The 15112-nt window shown below is 43.1% G+C and overlaps 1 protein-coding gene across 1 annotated transcript in view; it reads right to left on the bottom strand.

Annotated features, from left to right (window-relative positions):
• Positions 1–15112, bottom strand: part of dnah9 (dynein, axonemal, heavy chain 9) — a 104544-nt gene that overhangs the window by 73263 nt on the left and 16169 nt on the right. Inside the window, exons 18-31 of the mRNA XM_083771154.1 lie at positions 14968–15112; positions 12894–13055; positions 11607–11832; positions 11069–11235; positions 10503–10646; positions 10092–10251; positions 7619–7774; positions 6407–6539; positions 4312–4589; positions 3876–4006; positions 3425–3551; positions 2469–2621; positions 863–988; positions 12–251 (exon numbers count right to left, since the gene is read on the bottom strand). The exon at positions 14968–15112 is cut by the window's right edge and continues 121 nt beyond it. Coding sequence (XP_083627280.1) covers positions 12–251; positions 863–988; positions 2469–2621; positions 3425–3551; positions 3876–4006; positions 4312–4589; positions 6407–6539; positions 7619–7774; positions 10092–10251; positions 10503–10646; positions 11069–11235; positions 11607–11832; positions 12894–13055; positions 14968–15112 — 2348 coding nt within the window. The remainder of the gene's footprint in view (positions 1–11; positions 252–862; positions 989–2468; positions 2622–3424; positions 3552–3875; positions 4007–4311; positions 4590–6406; positions 6540–7618; positions 7775–10091; positions 10252–10502; positions 10647–11068; positions 11236–11606; positions 11833–12893; positions 13056–14967) is intronic.

Here is a 15112-nt window from a genome sequence, read left to right as displayed (position 1 = left end):
AGTGGTCGTACCTTCTGGCTGATGACCTTTGACACCACGTCACGGGCGTGCACGTCGATGGTGCAGAGGGTCATGACCTTCTGGCGGTCGCCCGGCGACAGCTGGCCAATCAGCATGGAGATGAGCGTGTTGAGCTGGGCCACCTGCTTCCTGTGGTAGTCCTTCATGGCGTTCTCTAGCCCCTCCTCCAGGCGGCCGAAGGCCACGCCCACGTCGTAGGTCCACCAGATCTGGGTGCAGGTCAGCGCCACCTGAGGCGGTGTTGATTTTGACAGCAACATTTTTTAAATTCAAGTCTCTTGAATATAGTTTAAATTGAGTTTTTAGTCAAGTTTTATAGTCACCGGGAATGTTTTATTGTCAGTCTAGTTTTGTTCGACTAAATATCATAAGATTTTAGTCGACTAAATCTACAGTTAATTTAGTCGACTAAAATGTATTTCGGTGGGCCTTGATGCCGTCGTCATGACTGATTTTACACTTGCTGAAAATAGCAGATCTACAAGCTCACAACAATTGCTTAAATCAGGCTTAAATAAAAATGTTTGTCCAGTCAACCCCTGTCCGCATGCACAGTACTGCTTCCGTAATATTCATAAGCTTTGTCAGCAGTTGTTTCACGCCAATCTAAAAATGTTACATGCCTATCCAAAGGTTATAATCTGTAGCTCGGTTCATCTGCAAGTATCGTTTCCTTTACATTCTGGAAACGATACTGCGAAAGGGGTTTTCGCCGACAAACTGAGCAAATTTTCACTATGATACAGTACAACAAAGCAAGGTTACCTGAGTTGTTTAATAAATATATAATATATACAGTGCATAATATAACCTATAAATAGATATCAAGGGCGGTGGTTACCTGAGCCGGGTAGTCGAACAGCCACTGCTCTCTGGGTTTGTCCTCATACGTGGTCACTGCCTCGCTCATCTGATGACGCACCGTCGACCGCATGCTGTCCAGGACCCGGTTCAACCACACCTCCACCTAAAAACACAGAACCCACACCTTAAAAACACCTCCACCTAAAGACACAGAACCCACACCTTAAAAACACCTCCACCTAAAGACACAGAACCCACACCTTAAAAACACCTCCACCTAAAAACACAGAACCCACACCTTAAAAACACCTCCACCTAAAAACACAGTACCCACACCTTAAAAACACATCCACCTAAAACACAGCACCCACACCTTAAAAACACCTCCACCTAAAACACAGCACCCACACCTTAAAAACACCTCCACCTAGAAACACAGAACCCACACCTTAAAAACACCTCCACCTAGAAACACAGAACCCACACCTTAAAAACACCTCCACCTAAAAACACAGCACCCACACCTTAAAAACACCTCCACCTAGAAACACAGCACCCACACCTTAAAAACACCTCCACCTAAAGACACAGAACCCACACCTTAAAAACACCTCCACCTAGAAACACAGCACCCACACCTTAAAAACACCTCCACCTAGAAACACAGCACCCACACCTTAAAAACACCTCCACCTAAAGACACAGAACCCACACCTTAAAAACACCTCCACCTAAAAACACAGCACCCACACCTTAAAAACACCTCCACCTAGAAACACAGCACCCACACCTTAAAAACACCTCCACCTAAAGACACAGAACCCACACCTTAAAAACACCTCCACCTAGAAACACAGCACCCACACCTTAAAAACACCTCCACCTAAAGACACAGAACCCACACCTTAAAAACACCTCCACCTAAAACACAGCACCCACACCTTAAAAACACCTCCACCTAAAACACAGCACCCACACCTTAAAAACACCTCCACCTAAAGACACAGAACCCACACCTTAAAAACACCTCCACCTAAAACACAGCACCCACACCTTAAAAACACCTCCACCTAAAACACAGCACCCACACCTTAAAAACACCTCCACCTAAAACACAGCACCCACACCTTAAAAACACCTCCACCTAAAGACACAGAACCCACACCTTAAAAACACCTCCACCTAAAAACACAGCACCCACACCTTAAAAACACCTCCACCTAAAAACACAGTACCCACACCTTAAAAACACCTCCACCTAAAACACAGCACCCACACCTTAAAAACACCTCCACCTAAAACACAGCACCCACACCTTAAAAACACCTCCACCTAAAACACAGCACCCACACCTTAAAAACACCTCCACCTAAAGACACAGAACCCACACCTTAAAAACACCTCCACCAAAAAACACAGTACCCACACCTTAAAAACACCTCCACCTAAAAACACAGCACCCACACCTTAAAAACACCTCCACCTAAAAACACAGAACCCACAGCAGGGGTTCTGAACTTTTTTGGCCCAGGTAGGTATACCCCTTGGAGGGGAGAAATCTTTCCAAGTACCCCCTCATCGTCGCAACACCGATAAGCATATGTATATAATTATATAATTTATTATTCCTATTATATATTTACCTGTCCAGTGCAGTCACAGGGCTGGTCGAAGGTGACGTACTCGTCCTCTTTACTGTACATGCCGAGGCTAGTTTTGGTAGGATTGCCTTCAGTGTCCGTTTCAAACTGCATCTTAGCCATGTTGTCAAACAGCTTGGACAGATGATTCTGAACCTGTACACACACAATATGTTGTCAAACAGCTTGGACAGATGATTCTGAACCTGTACACACACACAATATGTTGTCAAACAGCTTGGACAGATGATTCTGAACCTGTACACACACACACACACAATATGTTGTCAAACTGCTTGGACAGATGATTCTGAACCTGTACACACACACAATATGTTGTCAAAAAGCTTGGACAGATGATTCTGAACCTGTACACACACACACAATAAATGTTGTCAAACAGCTTGGACAGATGATTCTAAACCTGTACACACACACACACACAATATGTTGTCAAACAGCTTGGACAGATGATTCTGAATGGCAATATGTGACCAAATTTGACTGAGAGACTGCCATCGCGCAAATTCCAGCTTTTCACCAGAGGAGAAAAACTTTTTTTATTTTTTTTATGAGTTTATAGCACAGGCAGACTCTTCACATACTAGAGCATGTCTGAAATAAGTGTCAGAAATTGACATGTAAATATGAAATAAATGCTTAAACATATAGCTAGGTGTAATGTTAGAGACCACAGAAGTGAACCTTTCAAGCCTGTTTTCTCAACTCGTTGTTTTCTGCAAGACAATACTCTATAAGCCATATCTCCAAAACTGGTGGACCAATATGTCAATTTGAAGCTATGATTCCCTGACATGACATGAAAAAACGAAAATTCATAATAATAAATAGTCCCTCAGTCAAATTTAGTCACATATGTTTCTCTTCTGCATTGACATGAAAAGGGTTGAGAACCACTGTGATAATGAGTGTATAGGGGTCCAGCTGTGCCCTCTGACCTGATGAGGGTTGGTTCCGTTGGACAGAATGTCCAGCAGGTCAGCTGACGAGATGAAGTAGAACCTGGGGAAGGCCAGACGCTTGGTGTCCAGATACTCTGCCAGAGCCTTCTCACACAGAGACAGCCTGGGCATGGGGGAAGAGACAGAACAGTGTAGCATTATAGGGGGGCGGGAGTGGCTTAGGGGTAGAGTGGCCAGTAGAGTAGCCTGGCATTCGTGTGTATACGTGTTCGGGTGGCTGTGGCTCAGGAGGTATTCGAATCCCGGCTCCTCCTCCTGTCCATATGTCGAAGTGTCCTTGGGAAAGACACTGAACCCCACATTGCCTCCAATGAGTTGGTTGGTGTGAGCTCGTCCCCATTGGTGTGTGAATGTGGGAAGTGATGGACGCCGCTTCACCTCCCAATGTATGAATGAATGAACCATTGTAAAGTGTAAAGTGTATTACCTGTTCTGTAGGTCCTCCAGTCGACCGAACAGGCCTGGTTTATTGGTGGCCTCCAGCACGTTGGGGGTTCCATGGGCCGCGGCCGCCAGCTCCTTGAAGTCACTGTCGATCCCCTCGAACCGCTTTGAGTCCTGAGAGAGGAAATCATAGCGTTGAGCCACAGGCACATCCAGAGGGGGGGGGCCCTTTGAGGCAAAAGGGCCCCTGCCCTTTTGCCTCAAAGTGCCGTTTCCCTCAATTTTATTTATTAATTTTTCAGTCCACAAATGTGGGTGGGCTTATGTGGGGATGTGGGGGGCCAATAAGAACTTATGTGGGGAGCCAGTAAGGGCTTGTGTGGGTGTGTGCGTGCGTGCGTGCGTGCGTGCGTGCGTGCGTGCGTGCGTGCGTGCGTGCGTGCGTGCGTGCGTGCATGCGTGCGTGTGTGCGTGCGTGCCTCAGGCAGCTGCGAGCGGATGTCGTCGGAGCCGATGAAGATGCTCTCCAGGTGCGTCCAGCTGCGCTGAACCTCCATCCACACCTGGATGACGGCGTCGGCCGCCGACAGCCTGCGTTGCCAAGACGACACCTGGTCCAGGAAGTGGGCCACGTGCTTGGAGGACATGAGGTTCTGCAGCGCCACCTGGTTGTCCTCCAGCGTCTCCATCAGCTCCTCGTCGCAGCGCAGCAGCGCCACCTGGCTGCGGTGGTGAGCGTCGTACTGGAACTGCATGCCTGGCGGGATGACGTCGTTACATTACGTTTACGTTACATTGTTACTGCATGTAGCCCTTCCTATGCACAGCTGCGTGTGTTTGAGCAGTGCACGTGTTTGTGTTTGTAGCACGTGTAAGATGATGAGAGCACTTCACTTGTCAGTACAGTTAAAATATGAGTATTATGGGGGGTCCACAGTTCAATTGAGATTATTATGGGGGGGTCACCAGTTCAATTGTGATTATTATGGGGGGTCCCCAGTTTTAATATGATTATTTCAGGGGTCCTGAGTTAATTAGTATTATGGGGGTGGGTGGCCAGTTCAAATATGATTTATATTTTTCATTTCATACCTGTCCATGTAGAGTGCAGTTGTTAACGTTAATACCTGTCCATGTAGAGTGTAGTTGTTAACGTTAATACCTGTCCATGTAGAGTGTAGTTGTTAACATTAATACCTGTCCATGTAGAGTGTAGTTGTTAACGTTAATACCTGTCCATGTAGAGTGTAGTTGTTAACATTAATACCTGTCCATGTAGAGTGTAGTTGTTAACATTAATACCTGTCCATGTAGAGTGTAGTTGTTAACATTAATACCTGTCCATGTAGAGTGTAGTTGTTAACGTTAATACCTGTCCATGTAGAGTGTAGTTGTTAACGTTAATACCTGTCCATGTAGAGTGTAGTTGTTAACATTAATACCTGTCCATGTAGAGTGTAGTTGTTAACATTAATACCTGTCCATGTAGAGTGTAGTTGTTAACATTAATACCTGTCCATGTAGAGTGTAGTTGTTAACGTTAATACCTGTCCATGTAGAGTGTATAGTTGTTAACGTTAATACCTGTCCATGTGGAGTGTAGTTGTTAACGTTAATACCTGTCCATGTAGAGTGTAGTTGTTAACATTAATACCTGTCCATGTAGAGTGTAGTTGTTAACATTAATACCTGTCCATGTAGAGTGTAGTTGTTAACATTAATACCTGTCCATGTAGAGTGTAGTTGTTAACGTTAATACCTGTCCATGTAGAGTGTAGTTGTTAACATTAATACCTGTCCATGTAGAGTGTATAGTTGTTAACATTAATACCTGTCCATGTAGAGTGTAGTTGTTAACATTAATACCTGTCCATGTAGAGTGTAGTTGTTAACGTTAATACCTGTCCATGTAGAGTGTATAGTTGTTAACGTTAATACCTGTCCATGTGGAGTGTAGTTGTTAACGTTAATACCTGTCCATGTAGAGTGTAGTTGTTAACATTAATACCTGTCCATGTAGAGTGTAGTTGTTAACATTAATACCTGTCCATGTAGAGTGTAGTTGTTAACATTAATACCTGTCCATGTAGAGTGTAGTTGTTAACGTTAATACCTGTCCATGTAGAGTGTATAGTTGTTAACGTTAATACCTGTCCATGTGGAGTGTAGTTGTTAACGTTAATACCTGTCCATGTAGAGTGTAGTTGTTAACATTAATACCTGTCCATGTAGAGTGTAGTTGTTAACATTAATACCTGTCCATGTAGAGTGTAGTTGTTAACATTAATACCTGTCCATGTAGAGTGTAGTTGTTAACGTTAATACCTGTCCATGTAGAGTGTAGTTGTTAACATTAATACCTGTCCATGTAGAGTGTATAGTTGTTAACATTAATACCTGTCCATGTAGAGTGTAGTTGTTAACATTAATACCTGTCCATGTAGAGTGTAGTTGTTAACGTTAATACCTGTCCATGTAGAGTGTATAGTTGTTAACGTTAATACCTGTCCATGTGGAGTGTAGTTGTTAACGTTAATACCTGTCCATGTAGAGTGCAGTTGTTAACGTTAATACCTGTCCATGTGGAGTGCAGTTCAGACAGGACTCTCTCCATGCTCATCTCTTTGACAGCCTTGTCCACGATGCCTCTCACCTCGTCCTCGAAGCAGTGCAGGTTCAACTGCAGCAGGTCGGCCAGCGTGGTGTCCTGTTCACAAGATACACCTTTAATATAATCTAATGGTGCCCTGTTCACAAGATACACCTTTAATATAATCTAATGGTGTCCTGTTCACAAGATACACCTTTAATATAATCTAATGGTGTCCTGTTCACGAGATACACCTTTAATATAATCTAATGGTGTCCTGTTCAGAAGATACACCTTTAATATAATCTAATGGTGTCCTGTTCAGAAGATACACCTTTAATATAATCTAATGGTGTCCTGTTCACGAGATACACCTTTAATCTAATGGTGTCCTGTTCACAAGATATACACCTTTAATATAGTCTAATGGTGTCCTGTTCACAAGATACACCTTTAATATAATCTAATGGTGTCCTGTTCACAAGATATACACCTTTAATATAGTCTAATGGTGTCCTGTTCACAAGATACACCTTTAATATAATCTAATGGTGTCCTGTTCACGAGATACACCTTTAATATAATCTAATGGTGTCCTGTTCACGAGATACACCTTTAATCTAATGGTGTCCTGTTCACAAGATATACACCTTTAATATAATCTAATGGTGTCCTGTTCACAAGATACACCTTTAATATAATCTAATGGTGTCCTGTTCACAAGATACACCTTTAATATAATCTAATGGTGTCCTGTTCACAAGATATACACCTTTAATATAGTCTAATGGTGTCCTGTTCACAAGATACACCTTTAATATAATCTAATGGTGTCCTGTTCACAAGATACACCTTTAATATAATCTAATGGTGTCCTGTTCACAAGATACACCTTTAATATAATCTAATGGTGTCCTGTTCACGAGATATACACCTTTAGTATAATCTAATGGTGTCCTGTTCACAAGATATACACCTTTAGTATAATCTAATGGTGTCCTGTTCAGAAGCAACATAACCTTTATGCCTTTTATGTCCCTACAACATCTATATCTATCTATCTATCTATCTATCTATCTATCTATCTATCTATCTATCTATCTATCTGGGAAGTGAGCTCAAATTCCAGCAAACAGGGTTTGCCCCTTGTGAATGGATGTATTTACTATTAACATGTTGAATGGATGTATAAGAACCTGGTCCATGGTGAAGCGGACTCCGGTAGCGGCCATCAGCTCATGCCAGTGGCGGTCCCGTATGGACGGGTTCTGGAGCTCGGCCACGGCCCGCAGAGACGTGAGGAGGTTCTTTACCATGCTGTCCAGACCTGTGAAGGCCTCCCACGCTCTCACCTACATCACCAGGAGGACAGAGAGCAGTGACTGGGAGTCCATGTCCAAAACTGTCCAGGCCTTATTAAGCTTAAGCTTTGCGAACTCCGCAAAACCATATCACAGATGACATCTTCCTCCTGTTCATTGGATACAATTCCCACCACCTTTCTCAAATAGGTCTTAGACAGTGTGATTGGAGATATCCTAAAAATTGTAAACAGCTCTCTACAATCAGGCGTCTTCCCAGACTCACTGAAGACTGCCGTAGTTAGGCCCCTACTCAAGAAACACAATCTTGATCCCTCTGTTTTGGGTAACTATCGACCCATTTCAAATCTACCCTTTCTGGGCAAGGTTTTAGAAAAATGCATCTCTCATCAATTGGATGTATTTCTACAGAACAGCAAATTCCAATCTGGCTTTAGGAAAAATCACAGCACAGAAACAGAAACAGCACTTGTAAAAGTAATGAATGATCTTAGGGTGTCTGCTGACAAGAAACATGTATCCGTTCTCTTACTTCTAGATTTAACAGCTGCATTTGACACGATTGATCATTCAATTTTAATACGGCGTCTGGAGCACTGGATAGGCCTGTCTGGTACGGCCCTGTCCAGGTTCTCCTCCTACCTATCAAACAGATGATACTTTGACAATCTAGCCGAGTTTGACTCAGACAAACACGACATCAGTTCTGGTGTTCCACAGGGCTCGATTCTTGGTCCTCTGCTGTTCTCCTTGTACATTCTGCCATTGGGCGAACTCATTACCAATCACGGAGTCAATTTTAATTTCTATGCTGATGATACCCAACTATATCTTTCTGTGGCCCCAGATGATCCCTGTGCTTTAGACCCGCTGTTGACCTGTCTGTCTAGCATCAAATGTTGGATGAGTGAGAACTTTCTCAAGCTAAATGAGGATAAGACAGAAGTTCTCATAATCGGTTCTAGCGAGCAGAAATAATCAATAATAAGCAGACTTGGCAACCTGACTGTAGAAAGTAACAGTACAGTAAAGAACCTGGGGGTTATTATTGATTCTGAATTGAATTTTAATTCACACATTAATCATGTTACCAAAATTGCCTTTTTTCACCTTAGAAATATTGCACGAATCAGACCCTATTTGTCCTTGGATGATGCAAAAACGCTAATCCACGCCTTTGTTTTTTCTCGGCTTGACTACTGCAATGCACTCTTTTCAGGACTGCCTAAGAAAATGACTGACAGATTACAACTTGTCCAAAATGCAGCAGCTAGAGTTTTAACTAGAACTAAGATGAGAGAACATATTACTTATTAGTTTTGGCATCACTGCACTGGCTTCCGGTTGTTTTTAGGATTGATTTTAAAATTATTTTACTTGTCTATAAAGCTCTCAATGGTCTCGCACCTCCGTACCTCCGTGACTGCCTACCTAGATATGTCCCTAACCGCCCCTCAGGTCCTCCAATGCTGGCCTACTTGAAGTGCCTAAAAGAATGTGCACAAAAAAATATGGTGAGGCAGCTTTTTGCTTTTTGCCCAACAGCCTGGAATAAACTTCCATTCAAGCTCAGACACGCACCCTCTGTAGACATTTTTAAATCTCAACCCAAGACTCACCTCTTCACTCTTGCTTTTAGTTGAGTTTTACTATGCACGTTCCTACCCTGCCCTGACTGATTGCTGCATGTGGTGTTATTTGTTTTTATTTATTTCATGTTCTTATATTCAATTTTGTTCTTTGCCATTGTTCTATCATTTTAACTACTTGTGTTTTATTGTATTATATTTTTGTGTCCTGCCCTGTGAAGCACTTTGAGCTGCATTTATGTATGAAAGGTGCTATACAAATAAAGTTTATTATTATTATTATTATTATTATTATTATTATTATTATTATTAAGCAGATACAGGCTATGAGAAAATACATTCAAAGAGCCTATCAATGACCTGCAGCTACTCAGTCAGGCGTACACTATGTCTAAACTGAATGATTGGATGAATGACAGTCCTTGAGCTTTGTGGCGTGAACACTGCTAGATGCAATGTCTCCAACAACCAGTGGAGAAAGCTCCTGTCAAAGCATGTCGCCATGGCTAGGAGGAGTGAGCTTGTAGATTTTCAGCATGTAACCAAGTGTAAAATGACTTGTGTCATTTACTTATACTGGATCTCTTGTCCACTGGTCCCTTCCTAACATTTTACTCTAGTTTTTTTATTTGTTGACGAAATTGCCAATTTAGTCTTAGTTTTAGTCATCAATCATAGGTTAGTTTTCATTTAGTTTCCATGAAGTTTTCGTCCGTAAAAAAAGGTCGTCATAGTATCGGGAAATCAACACTGCTTACCTCCTTATCCAAGGCCCGGATGTCCTTAGCAAAGCGTTTGAGCTCCAGCTCCATGTCCTCCACGTTGATGTGTCTCCACGAGGTCTGGTTCCAGCAGGAGACGGACGACTTCACCACACTGATCATGTCCCAGAGGTCCTTCAGAAGGACAGCCTCACGCCTGCACACAAAACAAAACCAATGATCATGTTGTGGTATGATCATGTCCCAGAGGACAGCCTCACAAAACTACACAGCATATGTGTGGCTTTGAAGTTGAAACTTTAGTGGCGCCACTTGCTGTTTGACCCACAGCGCCTGCTTCGTCACATCAACACGCAGCCAGGAAGAGGGAAGCACGGGCGGAGCCTGGACTCGTGGAACTCGTGAACGGGAGGGAAAGTGTTAAGCCACCATGGTGGCGAGGCTCACCTGCACTGTCTCAGCTGCCTGTACTCGGGCACGGTAACCTCAAACAGGCTGCCGCTGTCCACCAGAGAGGACATGACCGCCAGCTTGTCCTGGATCTGCCGCTGGGACGCGTCCAGCGTCTGGTAGGCCCTGTCACAGTCGAACCTGGAACCACAAACAAGCGTGAATTAATTAACGTTAATTAATTATTCCGTGCTAAATTATTCCCGCCACCTTTCATGACGACGAGCGGCCCGGAAGATAATTCCTCATTAATTTGTTCCCATGGACGTTTCAAAAATTATTTATTTAACCCATTTTGGGAGAGAACCCATTTTGGTGTTACCATTATGTTATGCTTTAGCTATTGAATAATAGCAGATCTACAAGCTCGTAGGTCTTGTAGGTCTGCTATTTTTTTTAAATCAAAGAACGACAGACATAGAAACATAACTTTTTCAGAACTGTTATTTTCAAACAGACATTTTTAGAATCTGATCTCAGGTGAAAATGAGTTAAAGACATTTAAGCCTCGGACATATCCAACTGTTGTGACAAATCATGACAATAACCCTTTTTTCTCCTACCTGAAGGGGGCGTGTCTCCTGAAGTGTTCCCTGAAGGCGTGCTGCTCCACGTCAAACGAGGCGCACTTCCTGCGCAGGCTGGACACCTCGCTGGCCTTCAGCGGCGCCACCTGCTGTTTGACCGACACCGCCTGCTTCTTCACGCTGGTCCACTTATCTGGCAACTCCTGGAGAGAGAGGGAGACAGAGAGAGAGAGAGAGAGAGAGAGAGAGAGAGCGCAATCCATCAGCATATAGCTCAGGGTTCTCAATGTTTTTTGGCTGGGGAGTCGGGACCCCCGTAAATGCTTTGGCCATGTCTAAAAAGAAAACTAAAAAATAATATATATATATTTTGGCATATGCCACTTGAATTAAGGTGACTTAATTGATTGATTGACATCAAACGGGTCTGTCAGCTCAAACCCATGCACAATACAATATTTTCTTTAAGTGTTTTCAGAGTGTTGCCGACTGTGGTATAGCATTACAAATTATATACAAAAACCCTAGGATCAAACAAATCAACAAATCAATAAATAAATCAGCCAGTGTTCACCTCCAGCTGTCTGTGCACCAGGTCAGGCAGCTCCTGCTCGTAGCTCCTCAGCAGAGCGATGGTCTGCTGCAGAGGCTCAAACATGGCGTCCGTGGCACTCTGCCTCTCCTTGACGGCCAGCAGCTGAGCCATGACGCCCACCAGGCCAGCGTAGTCGCCCTCCTCCACCCCCCGGGGGTCCAGACCCTGCTCGGCTGACGCGATGAACGCCTCCAGGTCCGACAGACTGCATCATGGGAGACCAACCAACGGTTAGAATGGGCTTTTAACCTATGCTTTTAACCCATTTAGACCCGAGGGCGGCATCTGTGTCGCCTCATAGCTTCAAACCACTTTTAACCATTATTTTAAACTTTAGCCGTTGAAAAATAGCAGATCTACAAGCTCTTTAGACTTGACCTTGTAGATCTGCTATTTTTGAAAAATCATGAAAATGAGTACAAATCTTTGAACATATATTATTTCACAGTGAACGTTTTTAGCTCAAATATTTGCTTCTGGGTGGTCCTTGGAACAACATATTTTCAGATGGGGGTCAGCGACCACATACAGATAATTCTGGGGGTCCTTGACATGAAAAGGTCTGAGCACCAGAGCACAGTTTGAGACCTGATGAGAATTGGCTTTTAATAAGGCTGGTTCTGATCCTTAGGCCTGTCACAATTATTATCGCCTAATAATCACAGTTATTTGAGATAATCGCAATTATGCATAATTATTGTCAATCGTTTCCATGTTGAAAGAATTTCCATAATCACGCCTGGTTTGGCCACAGGAAGTACCAGGCATAGATGCCCGGTGGGCCAACCCTCTGGTGGGCCGGTCTGGGCCAAATGTTAAATTAGTTGTCTGTTGGTTGTGTATCATTTATGTTGTACTGTAAATGTGGTGGTGTTAAGGGCTTGTATTTCAAGTATTTGTTTGGGGTCTCGACCCGATAAGGACCGATCTGCGCGCTGGTTGCGCGCTACGAGCTTGTAGGTCTGCTATTTTTGAAAAATCGTGAAAATGTGCCTCAATTGTGGATTTCTTTTTTTCAGAACAAACGTTTTTAACTCAAATCTTTGCTTCTGGGGAGGTCCCTGGAACAACATACTTTCAGATGGGGGTTCGGAGAATTACGGCTCATTTCTGGCGTCCTTGACATGAAATATTGAGTGATATAGGCCTAGAAACATAGGTATTTCAGAAAACTGTCAGGATTTAGAAGACATTTTTTCAGGCCTAAATGGGTTAAGTGTTAAGTGTACCACTGTGTTCAGTGACCAAGCCACCACCGTGCTGTACCTGTTGGTGACGTGGTCCACCAGGTGCTGTTTGAACATGTAGCTCCATCTCTGGACGGTGTTGAGCAGGGCGCTCTTGAAGGCGCGGCCGTCCACTCTCATCCACCCTCCGAACACCTGCAGCACCTCCACAGCCTGCACCTCCTCCAGGATCTGTCCGTACCTGCATGACGGGGTCAATATCAGTGTTGTTTTCGTCGACTAAAACTAAGATGAAAAATGTTCGTCGACTACCTTTTTCCACTGACGAAAACTAAATGGAAACTAAATGAAAACTAAGCTATGATGACTAAAACCAAGACTAAATATACTGACAATTTCGTCAAAAAATAAAAACTAGACTAAAATGTTAGGAAGGGACTAGTGGACAAGAGATCCAGTATCCAGTAATCGGCTATTTTCAGCAAGTGTAAAATCAGCCATTACGACGGCATGAAGGCCCGCCAAAATACATTTTAGTCGACTAAATCAACTGTAGATTTATTTGACTAAAATCTTATGACATCTTATGACATTCCAGGTGACTAAAATGTGACTAAAACTAACTGAAACCTTTTCAAGAGACTACGACTAAAACTAAAATAAAAAACAACAATGGTCAATATTCACACCACAGACCACTGCTTCTCAAAGCTATATTATGGTACACATGGTGTTGAAGCCATTTGTATACTTGCTTCATGATTTATGATTATTATTCTATGAATTATGCCTGATGAAATATGAAATGATATGATGAAATTTTTGTTGGGTTCATTTTGTTTGCTATTGCTGCTATTATTGATACGATGATCATCTGATCGTTATGTTAATGTGTGTCACTCTGTGATCCAAACGGAAACCAGAGCGGCAGGGCAAAACATTTTCAACCACATAGAACATTGTATACGAACAGAATAAGCCTTCTATGAATCCCTTTTATTTTATTTCATCGAAAGTCGGGCTGTTCATATTTATGTTGATTAATAAATGACCTGAAACTACAGAAAGCGTTGTCTATCCGAATCCGCTCTAACACATGGTAAATGCTGCATTTTATAGAGCGCTTTTATCCAAAGCGCTTCACATAGATCAGTGGTTCTAAACAAGTGGTCCGGGGACCATCAGTGGTCCTTGAGGGGGTTCCAAGCGGTCCCCAGCTACTGTAAATGATGGAGAGTTCGTAACCATTTGGACCTTTACAGACCTTACAGTATGGGCACTTACAGGTCCATTTGGTTTCATTTTACACTCTCAAGAGTTAAATTATTGGTCATTGGATTATTAAAATTGGTCATTGGATTATTAAACATCTGCATTACTTAAGTTAATTCACAAGAGGTCTACACAATAAACAATGTAGAATAATTGCATGGAAATGTCCCCATGGAAATGTGGACATTTACTTTTTCAAATATCATGAAAATGTGTGCAAATCTTTGAATTTATTATATTCTTTCACACGTTTTAACGTTTTAACTAAACAAGCCCAAATTGATTAAATCAATTAATTACCAGCTGCATTATTATTATCTGTGGGTCTGCTGGTCTGCTGCTGACGTTATGCCACTTTTTTGCTGCGCTCCGCTGTTATGCTCAAATTAGTGACCCTAAAGAATTCTGAGGCAACATGGCTGGAGACGAGGCAGCCAATCAGAACTGCTCAACTAGCCATGCCGTGCAGACGATGGGATGTTATGGGTTGTTGCCAGTGGTGGGAACTGTCGTGACAGAAATAAGCTAAGCAGCCTCCAAAAACCAAACCAGGCAAGCAACTGTGAATGAATCCACGTTAGGCTGGAAATATGCAGGCTTGGCAACCAGTGGTGACAGAGCAGGCTCAGCAGAAAATGATCTCCTGTCGGGACTTTCACAAGCTAATATTGACCAGCTTGCAGCTGGTAAAAATGTGCATCTGGGAGGTATTTTCAGATGGGGGTTGGCGGCCAAATACAGATAATTCTGGGGATTCTTGACAGGACATAGTTTGAGAACCACTGACATACAAACATAGGATATTCTGAAAACTGTCATGATTCAGAAAACATTTGTAGAATCTGGTCTCAGGGCTCAACGGACGGGTTAATGCAACCCACCTGTCCACCTGCTCCCTGAAGCCGTCCAGTGTGGGCGGGGCGTTCTCCGGAATCCCGCCCTCGGCCTGAGCCTCCATCTCCTGATTGGTCAGAACGCGGCCGTAGGCGAGGAACTGTCGCATGGCTTCCTGCCTGTCGTCCATGT

This window comes from Protomyctophum parallelum, assembly GCF_964188405.1.
Source record: "Protomyctophum parallelum genome assembly, chromosome: 8".
Lineage (NCBI taxonomy): Eukaryota > Metazoa > Chordata > Actinopteri > Myctophiformes > Myctophidae > Protomyctophum > Protomyctophum parallelum.
This window is presented reverse-complemented; position numbering and strand designations above follow the sequence as displayed.